The 21,767-nt window shown below is 40.3% G+C and overlaps 1 protein-coding gene across 6 annotated transcripts in view; it reads right to left on the bottom strand.

Annotated features, from left to right (window-relative positions):
* Positions 1 to 21,767, bottom strand: part of CSMD3 (CUB and Sushi multiple domains 3) — a 700,243-nt gene that overhangs the window by 183,217 nt on the left and 495,259 nt on the right. For all 6 annotated transcript variants that reach the window (XR_013544184.1, XM_072999268.2, XM_072999267.2 and 3 more), the window contains 4 exons: positions 14,724 to 14,915; positions 8,080 to 8,218; positions 3,270 to 3,457; positions 271 to 465 (listed from right to left, as the gene is read on the bottom strand). Coding sequence is in view for 5 of the 6 variants with exons in the window: in XM_072999268.2 (XP_072855369.2) it covers positions 271 to 465; positions 3,270 to 3,457; positions 8,080 to 8,218; positions 14,724 to 14,915 (714 nt within the window). In the remaining variant the exon portion in view is untranslated. The remainder of the gene's footprint in view (positions 1 to 270; positions 466 to 3,269; positions 3,458 to 8,079; positions 8,219 to 14,723; positions 14,916 to 21,767) is intronic.

The raw sequence follows: 21,767 nt of genomic DNA on the forward strand, positions 1-21,767 counted from the left end.
GAACCTGCATTTATTTTACCCCCTCCCCCTCTTCTTCTCCTTCTTGATTTTGAGGAGGTATATCTTTACACAGAGCAGGAATGGCTGGATGGAAATACATACTAACAACATGTTTTTCCCTGCAGCAAAGGAGAAAAAGAATACTAGGAAGATCCTTCAATGCACAAGTCTTTTTTGTTTAAATATAACATTGTATTCTTCCCCCCTCCATCCCCCATGTAAATCAGAATGCATATATATCTTTCATGCACATAAACACACCAGACTTACCATGGCAGCTTGGTAAAACTCTGTTCCATCCTGGTCTTCCATCATCTCCCATAATACAAGTGAGTGTAGAATACCCTTGAAGGACATAACCAGCATCGCAGTAGTATGTGACTGTTGACCCTAATTTATAATCCATTCCAAGCCTGGTGCCATTCATTATATTCCCAGGATCAAAGCAGGACTCACGTAGTTTGGCTGCAATTGGGGGAAAATGTACTTTTGTTACGACGATTTCTCTCTCTCTATCATGATGATTTTATATTATTATGCCCTTTTCTTACATTATTCCTCCCATATGAGTTTAAAGAAAATTGATGACCCCTTTGCTATAAAGGACACAATGCAACTTTACATAATGCGTAGTTAGGGTTTTCCAAAGAGTTCTCTCCCTTTTAATGAAATTCAATTGTAAAGAGCTCTAAATCTTATCAGAACAGCGGACAGTGTTGAAGTCTTTTCCACCCATGCTGGTTGTCCAATTCAAATCACACAATCATTTTACACTGCCTTCCAAACAAAAGTACCTTATTTCTTTTTCACTCGGGGTAGAAAAACATTTGGAAATCTGGTTTCAATGTTTAAAAAGTGGGATGAGAGGGATAAAGTTTCCTTTCCCATTCTCTCTATTGCAGTGGTTCCCAATCTTGTGTGTGTTTAGTCGTTTAGTCGTGTCCGACTCTTTGTGACCCCATGGACCAGAGCACGCCAGGCCCTTCTGTCTTCTACTGCCTCCCGGAGTTGTGTCAGGTTCATGTTGGTTGCTTCGCAGACACTGTCCAGCCATCTCATCCTCGGTCGTCCCCTTCTCCTCTTGCCTTCACACCTTCCTAACATCAAGGTTTTTTCCAAGGACTCTTTTCTTCTCATGAGATGGCCAAAGTACTGGAGCCTCAGCTTCAGGATCTGTCCTTCCAGTGAGCACTCAGGGTTGATTTCCTTTAGAACTGATAGGTTTGTTCTCCTTGCAGTCCAGGGGATTCTCAAGAGTCTCCTCCAGCACCACAATCCCAATCTTGGGTAACCCAGATACTCTTGAATTGGAACTTCCAGAAACCCATTAGTGGTGAAGTTTTCTGGGAACCACGGCTGTATTATATTCGGACCCATAAATCGGGTGGGAAGACACCTACTTTGACCCAGTTCACTGGAATGTAAAGGGCACAATTCTTTTTGCTGAAAAGATATGCAATTGTCCATCGTGATTTGCTGCTAGGAGGGTCCGAACTCAGGTACAGAAGGGACCACAAAACAGGCAGGCTCAGTGTAGAAGCAATATGGCCACCATCACGTGCTAAGACTCAGCCAGTATTCCCAATTCCTTTGTCTTTTCCCTGGGAATACCAGAATCACATGCTATAATCCAATAGGGCAGCGAAAATGCTAGGTACAGCTCAGACGTGTTGTTTCCCAAACTGGAAGCAGTATAATGAAGTAATTCTGGGGAAGGGACTTTGAGTGTAAGATGTAGCCTTCACATCAAATTTGTGGAGCTATTTTATTGATATTTGTTAGGGTAAATTACATTTTTATAATTTTTTTGGGGGGGGGAAACTGGTAATTTTTACTTCATTTTTTTCCCAATAATTTTCTGTGCTTATTTTTAATTTAAATTACAACATTTTTTTCATTGTTAAAAGGGGACAGATTTCTTTTCAGCATGGTGATAGGGAAGTGTCAGAGGGAACAAACGCAGCCTTTGCAGTCACACGTTCCTTATGGGCTACACTCTACTTATGTATACTGTCAGGTCACACACACTGAATGCATCTCCATTTAATTCCAAGGCACCAAAAATATCTTTAGCACGTTGCTGAGGAGATGTCGACTTGGGACTAACCTACGGCACTTCACACTTTTGGATTACTTCTTCTTATTTAGTAAGGATGATTGGTATGAAAGGTCATTCAAACATGTGAGACCCCAGTCCATTACTAGGATTAAGCAAACAACTTTTTAAAATACAAAGACTGCACTCTCTCTGCAGTGTGAGCCCCTGCACCAGCAGGGAATCTCTGCCTTCCCTTCCCGTGGAGAGAAAAGCAGGTAGAGATGTCTATTGGCATCTCACATGCAGCTGGCTAGAGGCGGGTCTAGCTGAGCCTCATTTTGGGCTCATCTGCCCCCAGTCAGTCCTCGGTTTGTAAATAACAACCCATTTGCCTGTCCTGGGTCCAGTTTGGCTTATGGGGTTGCTTTGGGGCTGGATGGGAATTTTTGGCCTGCATTACCAGACAAGCATTTAGTAGGTATGCAGGTGAACTTTTGTCTATCCCATACTGGTTACCCACGGGATATGTTGGGCAGATTGAATGGGTGGAGCCACTTTAAATACATCACTTGGCAGTAGTGCAGAATGTGAAGTCAGCTATGGTGAGTTCCCTATACACACACAGGGTACACACACAGGGAACTTTGTGCACAGCATCGTGGCCACCTGGATTCTGAGATTTGCTTGCCGTGATGAGGAGTGTCTATAGGGCCTGATCTGGCCACTGGCTGTCAATGGTAAGAAGGTCTGGATGGCTGGCAGCTGGCAAGGGATTCTCAATTTTAGCTGGCTGGATATGAGCTGTCCGGAGACTGCTCAGACTGGGGCATGGGACTTCATCGTTTACGGGTCAGGAAAGGGGTAAGAGGTACCCTGGAAGCCTGCCCCAGGAATCTGAAATACATTCGGCCCCTCTGCATGTTGAGGGTAATAAATTTATAGTTAATAAAGTGGCTCTAGTTAAATCCAATACCTGTGTCCGTCTCTTTATTTTGGGAATGGATGGCCAACAGTAGACCTTCAAGCTTCTATACGGTAGGCGACAAACAATCATTTTCAATTAGAGACTATGGACAAATTATGGCTTAGAGTAGGATACACTGAATGAAAAAAAAAATGGATGAAAACCTTAACACTCTGCAGATACCTTCTTAAGTTGATATGATGGGGACACCACTACAGAATCATGTCTAAAGCAAGTAAAGTGTACAACATAGTTACATCAATTTACCTTTGTATTCCAAGTGAAAACCGGTGAAACTAACGGATCCATCACTTCGAAAAGCCAAGTGCATCGAGTTTGAACTACTTTCTATCCTCTCTGGTAGCTTGCTATCTTGAAAGCTCCCAATGAGTGGGCTATTGCTGTCCGGCCCATCATAAATATAGAGGAAGTCATAGTTTGGTTCTATACTGAAGCTGCAAAATGTAAGAAGAGAGTGAAATGCTAGCTGGAACTTACCTTAAGCAATAACATCTCCCTAACCAAGCCTGCTAACTAATAAATCTTTGTACAAGGAAGTTTTTCATTGGTTTGAGAAAATTTCATCGCCATGTTCTTACTTATTCCACAACACTTTCGTCGCTGGATAAAATGAACAGTATAATAGGTCGTATAAATAAATGCAAATATAATCTTATAAAATGTTTTCTTACAGATTATCAAAATCTGTGCATGTTTCTGCAAATCCTCTGATTTGCCTGAACCTTTTGTTTCCACTTACATTCATAAATATTCTGTCCATGTTATAAGGCAGAAAATACAGTAGATAATAGACAATAGATCTGCTTTGTTTAATCTCTGACATCATTTCAAGCATTGAATTGTGATAGAGAATTTGAACAAACAGCATTTAATAACCAGGACAGCATTGCTCACCTAAGTCTTGTTGTTATGCAAATATATGGCTTATAAAATAGACTATTAATATGTCTATGACATTTCCCTTTAATCTCATGCATACATCGATAAATGCTGTAAAACCAATCTCTGGTATTTTAGTTTCAGGGTCAATAACAGATTTCCCTGTACAGATTGCAAATGTTACCCTGTTAGAAATTCTTAAAAGTGCTTAATCATGAAACACTGGAAATTCAACCATCCTCAGGATACTTTAACCCAGTGGTTCTTAACGTGGGCGATAATGCCACCCAGGGGGCAATTTCATTTTTCAGGGGGGCGGTAGAACAAAAAGGGGCGGCGTGCGGGCGCTGGAGCAGAAGGGGGCGGTAGGGGGGCGCTGGAGCAAGCCAAACCTGTGAAGATGGCTGCAGCCTTTTCACAATGTGCATGAATATATATTTTCCTCCAATCTTAATTTAGTTTCAGAGTTTTCGTCTTGAAATCTTTAGTTCCTGCATTGTGGTTTGTTTTTATGCCCTTTTTATATTTCTTTTTGAGGCTTAAAATTCACTTGCAACTAAATCATTAAATGTTACTTTTTGAGGGCATTTCATTTTCTTGGAATTGAATTTTGTTTTCAGGGGTCATTGGATTTAAGTGTCATAAATAAATAAATAAATAAATAAATAAATAAATAAATAAATAAATAAATAAATAAATAAATTTTATTTATTTATTTATTTATTTATTTATTTATTTATTTATTTATTTATTTATTTATTTATTTATTTATTTATTTACAATATTTTTTAGCCACACCATTGCCAGTGGCTTCTGGGCAGCGTACAACATTAAAACTTAAAAACATTAAAAACATTTTAAGAAACAGTATAAAATACCATATATTAAAATATTTCTTAAAACAATTAAAACATTAAAATTAATTAATTAAAATGCTGGGTGAACAGAAAGGTCTTTGCCTGGCGCCGAAAGGCCAAGAGTGTCGGAGCCAGGCGGATCTCTCTAGGGAGGGTGTTCCAAAGTTGGGGGGCAACAACCGAGAAGGCCCTATTCCGACATGCCATCCCCTTCACCTCTTTCAGGGATGGCACCTTCAGAAGGGCCTCCTGGCCTGATCTTAGAGGACGGGCAGGCACATATGGAAGAAGGCGGTCCTTTAGGTAACCAGGTCCTAAGCCGTTTAGGGCTTTATATGTCAAAGTAAGCACTTTGAATTGGGCCCGAGCAGCAACCTGCAGCCAGTGTAAATTTTTCAGAACCGGTGTGATATGAGTCCGTGCGGCGGCACCACTTACCAGCCGCGCAGCCCGGTTCTGTGCCAGTTGCAGTCGTCGGACCGTCTTCAAAGGCTGCCCCACGTATAGCGCATTGCAGTAATCCAGTCTGGTTGTTACCAGTGCATGAGTGACTGCTGCCAGGCTCCGCTCATCCAGGTAAGGGCGAAGTTGATATATTCTCCGCAGCTGTAAGAAGGCACCCCTGGACACCGAGTCCACCTGGGCTTCCAAGGTCAGACTGGGGTCAAGGAGCACCCCCAAACTGCGGACCCTATCCTTTAGGGGGAGTGTGATCCCATCTAAGGTAGGGAGATGGCCCTTTAACCTATCTGGCGGGGCACCTACCAGCAGCACTTCAGACTTGTCTGGATTGAGCCTCAGTTTATTGACCCTCATCCAGACCATTATCGAGTCCAGGCATGAGTTCAGAACGGTGACTGCCACACCTGGATTGGTAGAAAATGAGAGGTAGAGCTGGGTGTCGTCAGCATATTGCTGACTCCTCAGCCCAAACCTCCTAACGACCTCCCCCAGCAGTTTCATGTAGATATTGAACAGCATGGGGGACAGTATAGAGCCCTGAGGAACCCCATGACGCAACCGCCATGGGTCAGAGCTACTGTCCCCCAGCACCACCTTCTGGACTCGATCAGCCAGGTAGGAACGGAACCACTGTAAAACAGTGCCTCCAATTCCCATCCCAGCCAGCCAATAAATAAATAAATAAATAAATAAATAAATAAATAAATAAATAAATAAATAAATAAATAAATAAATAAATAAATAAATAAATAAATAAATAAGATATCACCGCGGGGAGGGGGGCGATGATAACTTCCTCAATGGCTCAAGGGGGTGTTTCTTTCAAAAAGGTTAAGAACCACTGCTTTAACCAAAATCCACAAGTGTGGCTGTGTTGCCAGCAGGAAAAAGGATATCAAGCTGTACATAACAAAAGACAGCCTGAATATTTACAACAACAATGGCAGCAGTCAAGATGGTCTACAGGATATCCTCTTGTGCTCACTACTATTCACACCTGTTGAAAAACAGCCCTGACAATTGCTTTGTAGTTGAGTGAGAAGTGGAGAACTAATGAAAAAAGGAATCAGCTTCTGGGATTTTCCTTTGTGTGGTGTCACTTTTTGTGAATGCTATGCATAGCAAAAAAGCAAAGCATGCTGCTTATATACTGCCCCATAGTGCTTCAAGCACTCTCTGGGTGGTTTACAAGTTAATTATGCAGGCTGCACATCCCGCCCCCAAGTGAGCTGGGTGCTCATTTTACCGACCTCGGAAGGATAGAGGGTTGAGTCAACCTTGAGCCAGCTACTTGGGATTGAACCCTGGGTCATGAGCAGTTTGGGCTGAAGTACAGCAGTTTAACCACTGCGCAACAAAGCTCTTGTGAATGCTATGCAAAGCTTGACATCCTTTTTCCTACTGGCAATGTGGGCACGGTATTGTGCAATAACATTGGGCCATTTCCTGGCTTTCTGAATAGTGGGTACAGAAGCAAAATATACTATATGCATAAACTGGATGTTTTTTGAAGAATTGAATAGGCAACCATAGTGTGTGGATATCAGGGGTACAGGGCTAGTTCAAGTACCTCACACAATCAATGGAGTCTGCATTTTGTTCTTGGCTCTGTTTCAAACTACAGAAGTCCTAGGCTATAGGTTTCTATGTCTTTTCCCCCTAAAAGGTTCCTTATGTATAACACCTGTGTGTCATCCTGTTCTGTGCTGCTAATAGTTGTACCTATGTCATTTCACTAATTCATAAAGGTGAAAAATCATTCCATTTTATTTATTAACAATTTGCTTAAAAATCACCCACTGGGAATGGAAAGCAATTTACCATTGCTACCCCGTATGATCTGAGTATGGATCTTTCTGCATAGGCACATCTAACTGGCGCCAATTTCTCTTTCGGCCACAGGCAAATGTGTTTCACCAAAATTCACTGGCTAGCAAACAAAGTAAGTGCTTTCTCAGTTCCACCTCCCTGTATTTGTGATATTTTCTCAGAAAAGCTTGCTTCACATCAACACTGATATTTTTTATTTGTCTGGGTTCATGTGGGTCATGTTTTTGGACAACATATCTTAAACTCTCCCACCACTGGTCATTTGTCTGCGGATACTGCAAGCTACAACCCAGTAAAATCTGGACAACTTCACACTGCCCATCCATATCACAGTCATCTTCAACATTGCAATAGCTCAGAATAGCTACTTTAATTACCATTCTGTGCTTCAGTGTGCTATGCTTTATTCTTTTTCTGGATTCTTATCCTAAAGGGCAGCCAACAAATCTGATTAAGCAAACAAACAAACAAACAAACAGATGTGATGTTTGTTTAATCTGTAGTTTCAAAATAAGATACTGTTCTCTAGATTAATCAGTCTGTGTTCTGAGATATACATTCTTGCTTTCTGACTGCTCATAAATATTTGGTATTTTAATAAATCTAAATGATAGGATTTTTAAAAATGACAGGATTTTTTAAAAAAGCTTAAAGCTATTAAGCCTAGATTTTTATTTCATGAATTTGCTAGGCTGCCCTGAAGAAAAACGGAATAGAAATTAAACAAACAAACAAACTAAGAAGCAGAGTGTTGTTGCTATCCAACCTATTATTTTGGCATACTGATATGTCTCTCATAAATGGATGCAGACTTTAATAATCCAAGGTTAGCACAAAAAATATTTGAATCTCATGATTAACTAATACATTTAAATAAGGTTCTACTGAACTACTCTGATATCCTGAACAGACTGGAGACTCTAAAAGCCAGATGAGCCGAAAAAGCAACCCACTCTCCCTGGTGGTGAGTCTTCTAAGAAGCCAATGATATATTGATTAGATAAATGATGAGCCAAGCAATCACTTACCTGATAAATGCTAAGGATATTACATAATCATTATTAACAGTAATGGTCCAGTCACAGTCTCTGCTATGGGGATAAGGATGAGGGAAGTTTGGTGAAAGAATAAAACCAGATGAGCCTGTCAAATTGCCTCCACAAGGTGCTGTAAATGAATTAAACATGTATGTTAACAAGGGAATCCCCACACTATTTCATTATTATTTTTATTTATTTCAACAAATAAATAAATAAATAGGCTATAAGCAAGGGAGGGGGATATTATCTCCAAGCTGTGTTCATGAACCTGCTATTATTCTAATTTATTTTCTAGGAACGGATAATATCTAATGCTATATATGTGTTGTTCTACACAAGAATGCACTGTTGGTTGAGAAAAGGAGGGAGAAACTTGTTAAAAAACATTCTTTCTTGTGAGCTGCATCCTTGGGTTCCTTTCCAATTCTATAGTTTATCAGCTTGAGTTACTACAAATTTACACTTAAGTAAGCAAGGTTGATTAAGCCTCAGTAACAAATTGCCACTTCTTGTCAAATTGATGGTTGTGTTCCTGTGCAAGCCCATGCACAGTAACATATCCAGCATCATGTTAATGAGTGGCAATTCACCACCACAATATATGTAATTTTGTTTAATTAAACACAAATCAGATATAGTTTTTCTATTGGACTATTATTCTAAGAGTTCCATTGCCTAAGATATGTGAAATGAAGGTTGGCATTTAATAATGGGCAATTGTATAAGCAAGATGGTGCAGTAGGGCAAATCAAGGCAAATTGTGTTGTGTTATAGAAATGGCAATGCACATTGTCTGTTTATATTGTGACAGTGTCCTGAGATCCAGGTCAAAACAGCTAGCAAGCTGAGACTATGCCTTCATCAACAAGACACTAAACATTACTTTTAGTTGTACAGTCGTATTAACGTTTCTGACATAAACTGGATCTCCTGGAGCATGTTCAATCTGACTAACATAAATATTTATTTGTTTATATAATTAACAATAAGAATGCTTAGGGTGAAATTCAGCATTGCATTAACAGAAAACTGCTTACACAACGAACCTTTCTTTCCCTTTCTTTCCATCTTATGTCTCTTTCTATTCCCTGATGTCTCCCTAGAAACTGAAAATCTTTTCTTAGCCAGCTGCACAGAAGGATATACCACCCAAATTAAGCACAGAAATCTTTGATCAATCCTGATTCTGGCAATTTTCTTCTCTCACAGAAATGTTGTTCTTGCTGTTGTTGTTATGTGGTGCCAAATTAAAACTGACGTTGTTGTTGTTTAGTCATTTAGTCTTCATGACTCCATGGACTAGAGCACGCCAGGCCCTCCTGTCTTCCACTGCCTCCCGGAGTTGGGTCAAATTCATGTTGGTAGCTTCGATGACACTGTCGAGCTATCTCATCCTCTGTCGTCCCCGTCTCCTCTTGCCTTCACACTTTCCCAACATCAGGGTCTTTTCCAGGGAGTTTTCTCTTCTCATGAGATGGCCAAAGTATTGGAGGATCTTTCTCCAGTGAGCACTCAGGGTTGATTTCCTTTAGAATTGATAGGTTTGTTCTCCTTGCAGTCCAGGGGACTCTCAAGAGCCTCCTCCAGCACCACAATTCAAAAGCATCAATTCTTTGGCAGTCAGTTTTCTTTATGGTTCAGCTCTCACTTCCGTACCTCACTACAGGAAAAACCATAGCTTTGACTATGCGAACTTTTGTTGGCAAGGTGAGGTCTCTGTTTTTTAAGATGCTGTCGAGTTTTGTCATCGCTTTTCTCCCAAGAAGCAGGCGTCTTTTAATTTCAAGGCTGCAGTGATCATGGAGCCCAAGAAAGTAAAATGTGTCACTGCCTCCATATCTTCCCCTTCGATTTGCCAGGAGGTGATGGGACCAGTGGCCATGATCTTAGTTTTTTTGATGTTGAGCTTCAGACCATATCTTGCATTCTCCTCTTTCACCCTCTTTACACCCACTTGTAATGTCCACACTAAAACACGGTCCATGTGCATTGTTTTAGAGGATAATCTTAGATGATTCGTGGAGTATTATTCTTTATATAGAAATAGAAGCACTTCCCAAACTCCTTGCTTCGGTGTTAAAATGTGGGTCTCTTTTACTATTATGTCACCAAATCCATCCTCTCTTTGTTCAGGGAACCCTCCTGAGGTGAATATTGCATCAGAATTACTGGACTGCAGATGTTATTTATAGCTTTTCCCAAATATGATTAAAATTAGTGGATGAATGTTAAGATGTAATCATGAACATAGGAAAAGTAGTTTTGACTATTTTGCCTGATAGTTTCCTCTTGTGTTGTATACTAGTTTGTTTAGGTAATTCTTGTGAAAGTTGAGCTAGTCTACCCAGTCACATTCCTCTAAAACCCGACAGAAACTGAGTGTGTTTTTGTGTGCACACACAAAAGAACAAAGACTGTTGATTTATGACCCCATCAAGTTTATATAAAACAAACACAACAAATAATTCATAGAACAAATGTCATGAACATGACAAGCAAACTGCAAGTAAATTTGTAAACTTTTAACTGCATAGCAGCCAATCTTAAGATTGATGTTAACAGAATCATATATTTTGCACTAAGAACAACATAGAAGTTATTCCTTTTTCCTGATATTTTTAGCAAACTAAAGAATATATAATTTAGCTGTAGACCTAATCTAAAAGACAAAAGGTCCTGATCAAATAACCTTGGTGTGCTCGCATAATATTTTCATTCCTCTCCTGCCCCTTATTTTCCTGAACAGAATCTCTCTTGCACAATATGAGAAGGTGGATTCATGGTTGCAGTCTTGAACAGATCATGTGGGGTTTGTCAGGCAGGATTTAGATTGTGTACAGTATATTGTGTCAAGTGTTGGCTAAACAAGGAATAGCACAGCGATCAGCTATACCAGCTGTGGATTCTTAGTTTGCATCAACAGGCTAGAGCAAGTCAGGTAATACTTAGAAACAAACAGAAAAAACTACTTCATCAGATTTACTGGTTTGTGCCCCAGTCAACACAATTCCATATACGGCCATTAAAAAGAGAGTCTCACTAGCCCAAAATCCAACTGTGTATTTACACTTGCACAGGAAGAATCATGGAAGTTGATTGGTTAATTAATTGGGACTAATGGATAAGACGGTGGGTATGTGTGCTACGTGCATGACCAGGCGTAAGACAGACATGGAAACAGCAAGTCATCAATCATCTTTCACAACTTCCAAAATTCCTCTCACATACATATAAATATACTGTGGATTTACTCCCTGGTAAACATGCACAGAATGAAAGTCCAGGAGATCTTACTACTAATGCTGCTGTTCCACATATTCTATATGTGTTTGTGTTGTTCTGCTATAAAAGAGGCAAGCTTGCCATGCAGCCTTCAACTATGTTTTTATATGTACCTACATTCTAATGAATTTCCAAACTTTCCTTTATTGTCCCTACTGTTGGACTAAAGAATTGTCAGAATTTTCTTAATACAGTGGTGCCTCGCACAACGGTCGCTCCGTAGAGCGACGAATCCGCACAACGATGCCGTTTTTGCGATCGCAAATGCGATCGCAAAACGGCACCTACATAGGGGAAAATTCACAGAGTGAAGGTCGGTAAGCGGTTCGCTTACCGACCTTCGCTTTGTGACCCGCCGATCAGCTGTTCCGCGGCTTCAAAATGGCCACCGGAACAGCCGAACGGGGCCGGGGTGCAGCGTTTTCGCGCCCTTGATAAGCAAGGGGAGCGCGCGAAAACGCTGCGGAAGCCCCGAAATGGCTGCGCGCAACCATTTTGGGGCTTCCGGCAGCGTTTTCGCGCGCTCCCCTTGCTTACCAAGGGCGCAAAAACGCTGCGCCCCGCCATTTCGGCTGTTCCGGCGGCCATTTTGGACCCGCCGGACAGCTGATCGCAGCATTTTCGCGCCCTCGTTCAGCGAGGGGAGGGCGCGAAAATGGCTGCCGGCTATACCGGAACATCGCACAACGGTGAGTATTTGGCCAAACTGGAACGCATTAAACCCTGTTTAATGCGTTCCAATGGCTTTTTACTTTCCGTAGTGCGATGTTTCACACAGCGAGGGTTAATCCGGAACGGATTAACCTCGCTGTGCGAGGCACCACTGTATACCAATCAACACCTAGGGATTTTCACAAACAGCTTTTAAGAAAGCAATTCTCTGCCCACCTCCTGCTGCTCAGAGGTGGTCTGTGTATTTTCTTTTCCTTCCTTCCTTCCTTCCTTCCTTCCTTCCTTCCTTCCTTCCTTCCTTCCTTCCTTCCTTCCTTCCTTCCTTCCTTCCTTCCTTCCTTCCTTCCTTCCAATGACAAGACATGGCAAGTCCATAGATTTTATTGGGCCCGATATCTCACTATTAAATGCTGAATGTAAGAAAAGGCACAAGAAGCAGGAAAAGTTTGTGTGGGGTGGTGTCTCATGAAGGTGGAGGAGGTAAGTACCTCCCACAACTTTCCTGACATGGATAACTGGAATTACTATTTATATTTAATGGGAAAGTCTCAATGGTGTCAAACCACACAAAGTTTGGCCCTTACCAATCAGGTTGAAACAGGATTATAATACTCTGACATGTGTGTACTCTAGTTCCTTTAGGTTTTCAGAAATATAGTATATTCTAATGCTCATCAGTTGCCGCCAATGGTAGCTATAGATATGTCAGATTTTATTGACAGATGCTGATCTCACATAGATTAAGACAAATAAAATACTTTGAATTGTGAACTCAAGATAGACCAATTGAATGAACACTCATACATTTTAATTTTCATAGACATAATAAGATATGACTACCTAGGTTTCTTTGATTTAATGACTAACTTATTTATATACACTGAACAACCTGAAAAAAATCCTATTTCTGTTAAAATATTTGTTCTATGTTGTTGGTGTTACTGTTTGGAAAAAAAAGTCAAAGCAATTCTGATCGTCAGGGAAACCAAAGCTGACCAAGGTTTTATTGATTTCACAACTATAAGAGCTAATGATGCTACACATTAACAAAAAGCATTGCCACAACACATATGATTCACAAAAATTCTAATATGAAAAATCGATCAACTTTTCATTAAAATTATTTCAACAGAGATCTGTTTAAAAGAAAATCTTTTAGCAAATCATTCTCCGTGTTATTTAATTAGCATAGAAAAATTTAATGCTAAAGATCTACATGGAAACAGACTTCAGGAAAATATTTTAGAAGGGAGGGTAAGTCTTGCAATAAGAAAAAACATCCTTAAAATCATATTTTTGCATGTGAAAATATAAGTGGACATTTGCTCTGACCTCTCAGGAGACTTTAACATGAAGCCAAAATACTTTACCACACACAAACTTTTTGAAGACATTCCTTTCCAGATGGAATATTTTATGTGACTTTGGAACACATGAGACTATCTTCCAAGTCACTTCCAACTTTTTCGATTTATACAGTATTTGGGAATACATAAGAGGCTGTTTAGCCACAGAAACATGTACTTTGGATGCCGACCAAAGATTGACAACCCCAGTTTGAAAGAAAATGTAGAGGCTCTGAAAACATTTGGTTATTTGCTCTGCTAAAATCAATGATCCAATAAATCAACTCCCTCACAAGTCTGAAGAAGCAAATGTCAAAAGCTGAAAGAAATGGTCACACCACTATATTCACTTATTATTAAAGAAATATAATATCACAGCTTTCCACTCTAGAAGCACTGCCAATTAGTGAGTGCAGTCGCATCTATTTGGTCTAACATGCATCCAGAGTAACAGTCCCTTCTTTCTATCTCCATAAACAAAATGTACTTCTTATTTAGGTAAATGTTTGCTTGAGGAGTGGCTACATTTTTTTATTAAAAAAAGTAGTCACAGTAACTGAGATCTGATTGCCTTAAAGATTAAAAACTACATTTTTCTAGTGACCTACTGAATCTTCTGGTGCAAGGCTGTCAAGGAGAGGTACTTTTTATTTTTTTTGGACCACAATTCTGACCTTTTCAAAAGATCCAGTGCCATCCACAATGAGGTTTAGTAAAGTCCCTTTCTGGCACTACTTGCCCAGTTCTCTTCAACAGGTGTGGAAAGGAGTGCCAAAGGGATTTTGAAGAGGAAAGACTGATGTTTATGTGGAGATCCCACAGAAACAAAAAAATCAGGGTTCTTTTTGACACAGGAAGAACATTTGTATGAATGAGAACCTCTCCTCTTCAGACACATTGTTTCGTGTATGAGCAAGGGAGGATGCTCTGGGAAAGACAATAATGCTAGGAAAGGTGGAAAGCTGCAGGAAAGAGGAAGACCAAATATGACGTGGACTGACTCCGTAAAGGAACCACAGGCTTGAGATTTCAAGAGCTGAGGAGAGCAGTAGAAGACAGGAGCTTTTGGAGATCACTCATACATAGGTAAGACGTGCCTTGACAGCACATAATAATAACAACAAAGACAAAGGAGGGAGCATAGCTTGGTGCTCCCCTCATGCCTTGAACAGAATTGGGTGCATAAGACCCAGATGGGGTTCTGGTTATTCTAACACTAGGATCTAATTCAGCTTTAGTAACTATACTATTGGCATTTGGACCTGTGACTCTGTAATTATAATGTTTTCAAAGTCAGAAAAGCAGTGGTGTCTTGGCTTGATTTCTGCATACCTATACAGACTGGTGGGTTGGGCTGCCAGAAGTACCGATTTTCTACCTGAATGCAGGTTATTCTTTCATCTCCTTGTAATTCATAGCCAGGGTCACACTGAAAAATGACGGTGTCTCCAGGTTCTCTTCCATCTCCATTTCGAGTTCCATTCATAGGGACGCCGGCATCACGGCATGCTGTGGCTACCGAACCTTCAGAAGGGAAGCAGACATATAAACGATGGCGCATATCATGTTTATTAAACAAATTTTGTTAGATGATTTTCGCGCGCTAAGGAGATTCCTAATCATATTATTTTTAAAAGGACGTTATTACCAAAATATATGGCCCACTAAAAACATTTGTTGTATACAATTATTCTTTTTATTTCCCATCTGTTTTGAATACTGAGCATGCTTACATTTTTGCAGATTTAATGAAGTACTTCAGCAACTACACATCTGGGGAAAAACTGGGGAACTGCAAACTGACTTTTGTTGGCTTGGGCCCAAGCTTTCTCAAGGATCACATCTCCATTTATGAGCCTGCTTCGTTGTTAAGATCAACGGCAGCCCTTCTCAAAGTCCCACCACCTTCACAGGAGCCTTTAGTGGATACCTGGGAGAGGGCCTTCTCTGTTGCTGCTCCCTGACTCTGGAACCCGTTCCCACCGGAAGCTACACTGTCCCCATCTTTGCTGTCCTTCCACAAGCAGGCAAAGACCTTTTTTCTTCAGGCAAGCTTTCTCTCAGTTACTGGCTGCCCAAGTCGGTTTTTTGTTTTAAAATGAATTGTTGTACCTCAATGCTTTGAATGTGTTCTTGTGTTGCCTATGTTTTTAATATGGCATTTATTTGATCCTTTTTAGTATTTTTACACTCACTGTTGTCAGCCTTCATATTGTATTTTAATGATGTAAGCTACCTTGGGTCCTTTTAAGGAGAAAAGTTGAGTTTAAAAAATAGTTTAAATAAATAAATAAATAAATATTGTTGCTGCACACGGCACAAATCTTCTTGGGATTTTAAATGACGACCAATGTGCACCATTTACAATCACAGTAGGGCTTCCTCTGTGGTCAACCAGGCTTGCCCAGGAAGTAAATGGGCAGTGGTGGCCAAAAACACAATGGGGATGGCAATGATGGCAGCAGCAGCAGTGTCATCATCATTTTTAATGGCTGGGGGGGACATCCTCTACCACCACAGCTGCCACCAATGTGCTCTTCAGCTGTCACTAAAAGGTAAAGGTAAAGGTTCCCCTTGACAATTTTTGTCCAGTCGTGTTCGACTCTAGGGGGCGGTGCTCATCCCCATTTCCAAGCCGTAGAGCCAGCGTTTTGTCCGAAGACAATCTTCCGTGGTCACATGGCCAACGCGACTTAGACACGGAACGCTGTTACCTTCCCACCGAAGTGGTCCCTATTTATCTACTTGCAATTGCATGCTTTCAAACCACTAGGTTGGTGGGAGCTGGGACAAGCAATGGGAGCTCACTCCGTCACGTGGATTCGATCTTACGACTGCTTGGTCTTCTGACCCTGCAGCACAGGCTTCTGTGGCTTAGCCCGCAGCACCACCACGTCAGCTGTCACTACCATCCAGCAATTGGTCTTGCAAGGTAACTTGTCCAGCAGGCAGCTGTATGATGGTGGCTGAGAGTGTGGTTGTGGCAGAAATAGTCCCAGCATCTTCAATAGTTAGTGCGACTCTCTGCTGTGGCCAGAGCCAACACATTTGTCAGCTGTTGCCATTATCATCCAATCTCATGGAACACATGCATTAAAACATTATGTGTTTCAAAAGGTTTTGCTCTAGTTTGCAGATAACCTACAGTAGAAATCTCAAGTTATGTGTCATTTTTGCCAGCATTTGGAAAGTAATAGTTCATAAGCTGGTATACTGAAGTTGCATAAGTACTTACACTAAGTTTCTTCAAGGACTCAAGGAGGGATCAGTGAAATAAACAACATGATGCCAGACATGGGATGCACCTGACATTAGCACAGGCTGTTCACTGGTAGAGAAATAAAATCCAATTTTGCTCATTTTGGGGCAAATTCATATCACCTTTTCTGCATTTTCTGCAGACCTCATTATTTCACCACATTGCACTTGAAATCACTGGAACTGAAAGTGCATGTACAGTATTTAATTCTGCTTGATTATAGTAAATATATTTCAGGTGTAATAGAAAATGAACAGTATTTAGCAGTAAACGTACTAGTTTTAGAACAAACAGAAGTGAATGCATCATTCTCTTAGGCATATAAATATCTCTAACGGCTGAAGATCTTTGCTTCCCTTGAAATAAAGCTTGGCAGATTAAATTGCTACATGTTTTATTTTTATTTAATCAGCACACAGATCTTTCTTGACCCGTCAACAATGACATAAAAATAGGTTTTAACTTTCAGTTTAGTTATTGTCTTGTTTGTTTTCCAGGAAAATGTTGACACCAGCAAAATGTCAAGCAGCTGCTTTAACCGAACATGAGCTCACAAAACTACTGAAGCAAAGCTTGACTAAACTGCAACTGGTACAAGACATCCGAAGACTGTGCAAAAAGGTGCTACTCAATACTGCATAGAAAATTGTGTGCTAATCCTGCAGCACAGCAAAGCGATGTTCTTTCTAATCCTTCTTTCTCCTGTATCATTAAGCCTGCAATATAAAGGTGCACATGGGTGACGAAGCTACATACAACTACCCTGCTTCTTTCCTAAGGCTTGTTTTGTGCACTACGCAAAGATCAGTGGAGTTATTTTGCTCTTGGTGTTGACTAAGAAAATGCCAACTCCTAGAAGATGAAATAACTCTTTAGAAACTAGGAGATTAAGAAGCAGCTGCATCCGTAAGACTTGAAGAGCTCTGTTAATAGAATTAGTTTCACCCACTGTAAAATTACTGGCTGAAGTCCTGTTGCTTGGCATACTGAATCAGTGGGCATTTGGTGAGTCAATTCTTTTGTAAATTCCAGTGGTTTAAATGGGCCTCCTCTAGTTGTGCCATAAGGTAAAGGTAAAGGTTCCCCTTGACAATTTGTCCAGTTGTGTCCGACTCTAGGAGGCGGTGCTCATCTCCATTTCCAACCCATAGAGCTAGCATTTGTCCACAGACAATCCTCCGTGGTCATGTGGCCAGCGTGACTAGACACAGAATGCTGTTTACCTTCCCACCGAGGTAGTACCTATTTATCTACTTGTATTTTTGCATTTTGCATGCTTTTGAACCGCTAGGTTGGCGGGAGCTGGGACAAGCGAAGGGGGCTCACTCCGTCATGTGGATTTGATCTTACGACTGCAGGTCTTCTGACCTTTCAGCAAAGAGGCTTCAGTGGTTTAACCCGCAGCGCCACAACTAGTGTAGGCCAATTAGAATCAATGAAAACTATGGAAGACTTGACTCACCAAATCCCCACTGATCTCTCATCTGCTCACTGTTAGAGAGAGAGTCTTGTGGGGGCATGGATGCACAAACACTGATTTAAATCTGTATAGTACAATTCTAGTATACTGGCTTCATTCTGTCACCTCTATTACACATACACATCCTTAATTTTTCTCATTAAAACTTGTGGAACAAGCATGAATACAAAGGTGTTGACTCTTATAATGGCCGGTTGTATCTTATTTATAATGGGTATCTTCCTGTAGGTTTTACTGTTATTTTTCTTCATTTTTATTTGATAAACACTACAATGTTCTACTAAAAGGCCCATGATAAAAATTTAACAGTATGATGCATACAGCTATAAATACATGAATGTAAAAACTTACCATGCATATAAATTAACTGATTCTATATGCCATAACTTGCTCTAAATGTAGAATATATCCTTCTACCCTCTCCATTTTCTCTGCTTTCAAAGATACATTTTTAGAGGGAAAAGGATATCTGCATAACATTAATATTTACTGAGGCTATCCTGCTTAGGGGAGAGATTTTAAATTTAGACTATCCTAAATTCTTGGAGATATGTCTATTAGAAAGTCAGTAATCTATTTTAAAAAGATGATCAGGTCTCTATGTAGATTTCTTGAGCTGTCTATACCACAGTATAGGTACAAAAAAAATGTGTTAGTTTCGTCCAAGTAATTTGTACTGATGTATATTTCTCATACGAAAGGCTGGACTGGACTAATCCCAAACCGGAATTAAGATTGCTGGAAGAAATATTAACAACCTCAGATATGCAGATGATACCACTTTGATGGCAGAAAGTGAGGAGGAATTAAAGAACCTCTTAATGAGGGTGAAAGAGGAGAGCACCAAAAATGGTCTGAAGCTCAACATAAAAAAAACTAAGATCATGGCCACTGGTCCCATCACCTCCTGGCAAATAAAAGGGGAAGATATGGAGGCAGTGACAGATATTACTTTCTTGGGCTCCATGATCACTGCAGATAGTGACAGCAGCCACGAAATTAAAAGACGCCTGCTTCTTGGGAGGAAAGCGATGACAAACCTAGACAGCATCTTAAAAAGCAGAGACATCACCTTGCCGACAAAGGTCCTCATAGTCAAAGCTATGATTTTTCCAGTAGTGATGTATGAAAATGAGAGCTGGACCATAAAGAAGGCTGATCGCCAAAGAATTGATGCTTTTGAATTGTGGTGTTGGAGGAGACTCTTGAGAGTTCCCTGGACTGCAAAGAGAACAAATCTATCTATTTTGAAGGAAATCAACCCTGAGTGCTCAGTGGAAGGACAGATCCTGAAGCCGAGGCTCTAATACTTTGGCCATCACATGAGAAGAGAAGACTCTCTGAAAAAGACCCTGATGTTGGGAAAGTGTGAAGGCAAGAGGAGAAGGGGACAACATAGGAAGAGATGGCTGGACAGTGTCATCGAAGCTACCAATGTGAATTTAACCAAACTCCGGGAGGCAGTGGAAGACAGGAGTGCCTGGCGTGCTCTGGTCCGTGGGGTCACGAAGAGTCGGACATGACGTAACGACAAAACAACAACATATTTCTCTATCTAATACTGCTGGAACAAACATGGGCATGGAAGGAAGAAGTTGAGATCACACAGTTGGAAATCTAAAACTAGAAAAATGTTTATCGGCTCTAGCTAACACAATATCAGTGTGACATTAAAAAAAAGGTGTAATCACTGGGCAACCTGAACATTGACCAGTCCATGTGTTCATGTTATGGTGAGAATCCCAAGCTCAACGCAAGACAGACCACTTTTGTGACAACTCCTGTGATCTGAGTGTAAAACAGATATGACTGGCATTGGAGCTGGGCCAGCACTTTTAACTCTACACCAGGATTGTTATGTCTTCCATCCTCTATTCATCCCTTGAAACTGATCCAACGTATGTCTTTGGTCCCACAGAAACTCTATTGGGAACCCCCCATAAGGCAGTTACTTAGGTTGTAAAACATGTCAAAGTCAGATGCTGTTCCCATTTGAGAAATTGTCATGAACAGCCACACCATCAACCAAATGGGAAGCTACCACCTCTCCACCATCTATTGCCTTTGGTGCAGAAATATGGCCTCTGGAGAAGTTCCACCTGCAAGCAGAGGAAAGGAAACCAGTCCTTCAATGCATAAGTGCCTGTTGTACAGTGTCACAAAGAGAGCTCCAGAATAAATAGGGGCTTACATTTGTTCCCATTAGCTGAAATTCTGATAATATTTATATTATAATATAATTATATTCTGATAATAACCTTCACATGACAAAATATATTTGGTCTTACTTATTTGCATAGCTGTTTATAATAAAGTAATATAGATGAACATTTTTGATACAATTACAGACATTCTCCCCAACAGTACATGAGGAGTCCCCCCCCCCCACTTTTTTCCCCTTTATCAGTGTTTTTTTCTGCTTCTTGGAGAAGGAATTATCCTCTGGTTTTGTGTATATGTCAGGGTGCACTCCAACTAGGGGAATGGCAAACCACTCTAATAAGGCTTTCAAGGTAAGAGAAATATTTAAGGGTGTGGTGTTCACCCAGAATACTATGTCCAGTTCCACACCTCCTTCTCACCATCTGAGGCTGCATTTGGCATATGGGACACATATTGTCTACCTAATTTTTTAAATTTTTTTTTATTTATTTAATTTATATGCCGTCCACTCTAAATGCAGACTATAGTTGCTGAAATCATTGAAGAGTATTTTTGAGCAAAAAGCTTTCAGAGGGAAAACATTGTGTTTTTTTTTCCTGTTCCAAAACTATTTATTCATTTTGCATGTTTTCCTGAATGCATTTGTCTTCTGTCTAAATAACTAAAATGTACAAAGTATTCGAAATACATAGGACATTCTAGTCCAGTGATGGCGAACCTATGGTGTTTTTTTTTTTTTTTTTGGTATTTATGTATTTATGGCATATACAAATATACAAAGCGGCAGCACGACAGCATGGAATCAGCAAAGTGAAGAGTGGTACATCTTCTCTGTACATTTCATATATATACATTTAAGCACCTGCCCTTGCCCAATCAGAGCAGGTGTTGCATTGTCCAGGCACCACCTCTCCAGAGTCACTGTGACTCAGCATTTTACACACCTGGATATCATGGCAGCTCATTAATGCCTGTGTTCTATCCTGTTCTGTTCATTGTCTGAACTAACACACTGTTGAGCCGCACTTGCCTTTCTTATGACTACTTCATATTAATGACTCATCATACTCTGTGAGGAATAAATCCTGGGCCTTTTTTCTGTTCTGTCCTCTCAAAAATAAGAATTTCAAAAATCACAGAGAAAAAAAAATCATATTAATGTTCACATGTATTTTCTGGCTACTATGCATTATCAGATTCCATGCCTTTCCAATTACTGTATTTCATGAACTTAGTAGCAGTTTCTCTACTCTTTTTCCAGTTTTATACAATTATCGAGTTTCTTCCTCTATCTTTGTCTTCCACATTACTTTTTTTTATTTGTTTGTGCATGAAGCTCTAAGTAGCCCCATTAAGAATGGGTAGGGGATATGGGAAAAAAAGGCACAGCCACAGAAAGAAAGGTTCAGTTCATTTCTTGGCAGAGGGAGAATGACTATCCTAATACCACTCGCCAAGTTTTATTTCTTCATTG

This window comes from Pogona vitticeps, chromosome 4 (genome assembly GCF_051106095.1).
Source record: "Pogona vitticeps strain Pit_001003342236 chromosome 4, PviZW2.1, whole genome shotgun sequence".
Lineage (NCBI taxonomy): Eukaryota > Metazoa > Chordata > Lepidosauria > Squamata > Agamidae > Pogona > Pogona vitticeps.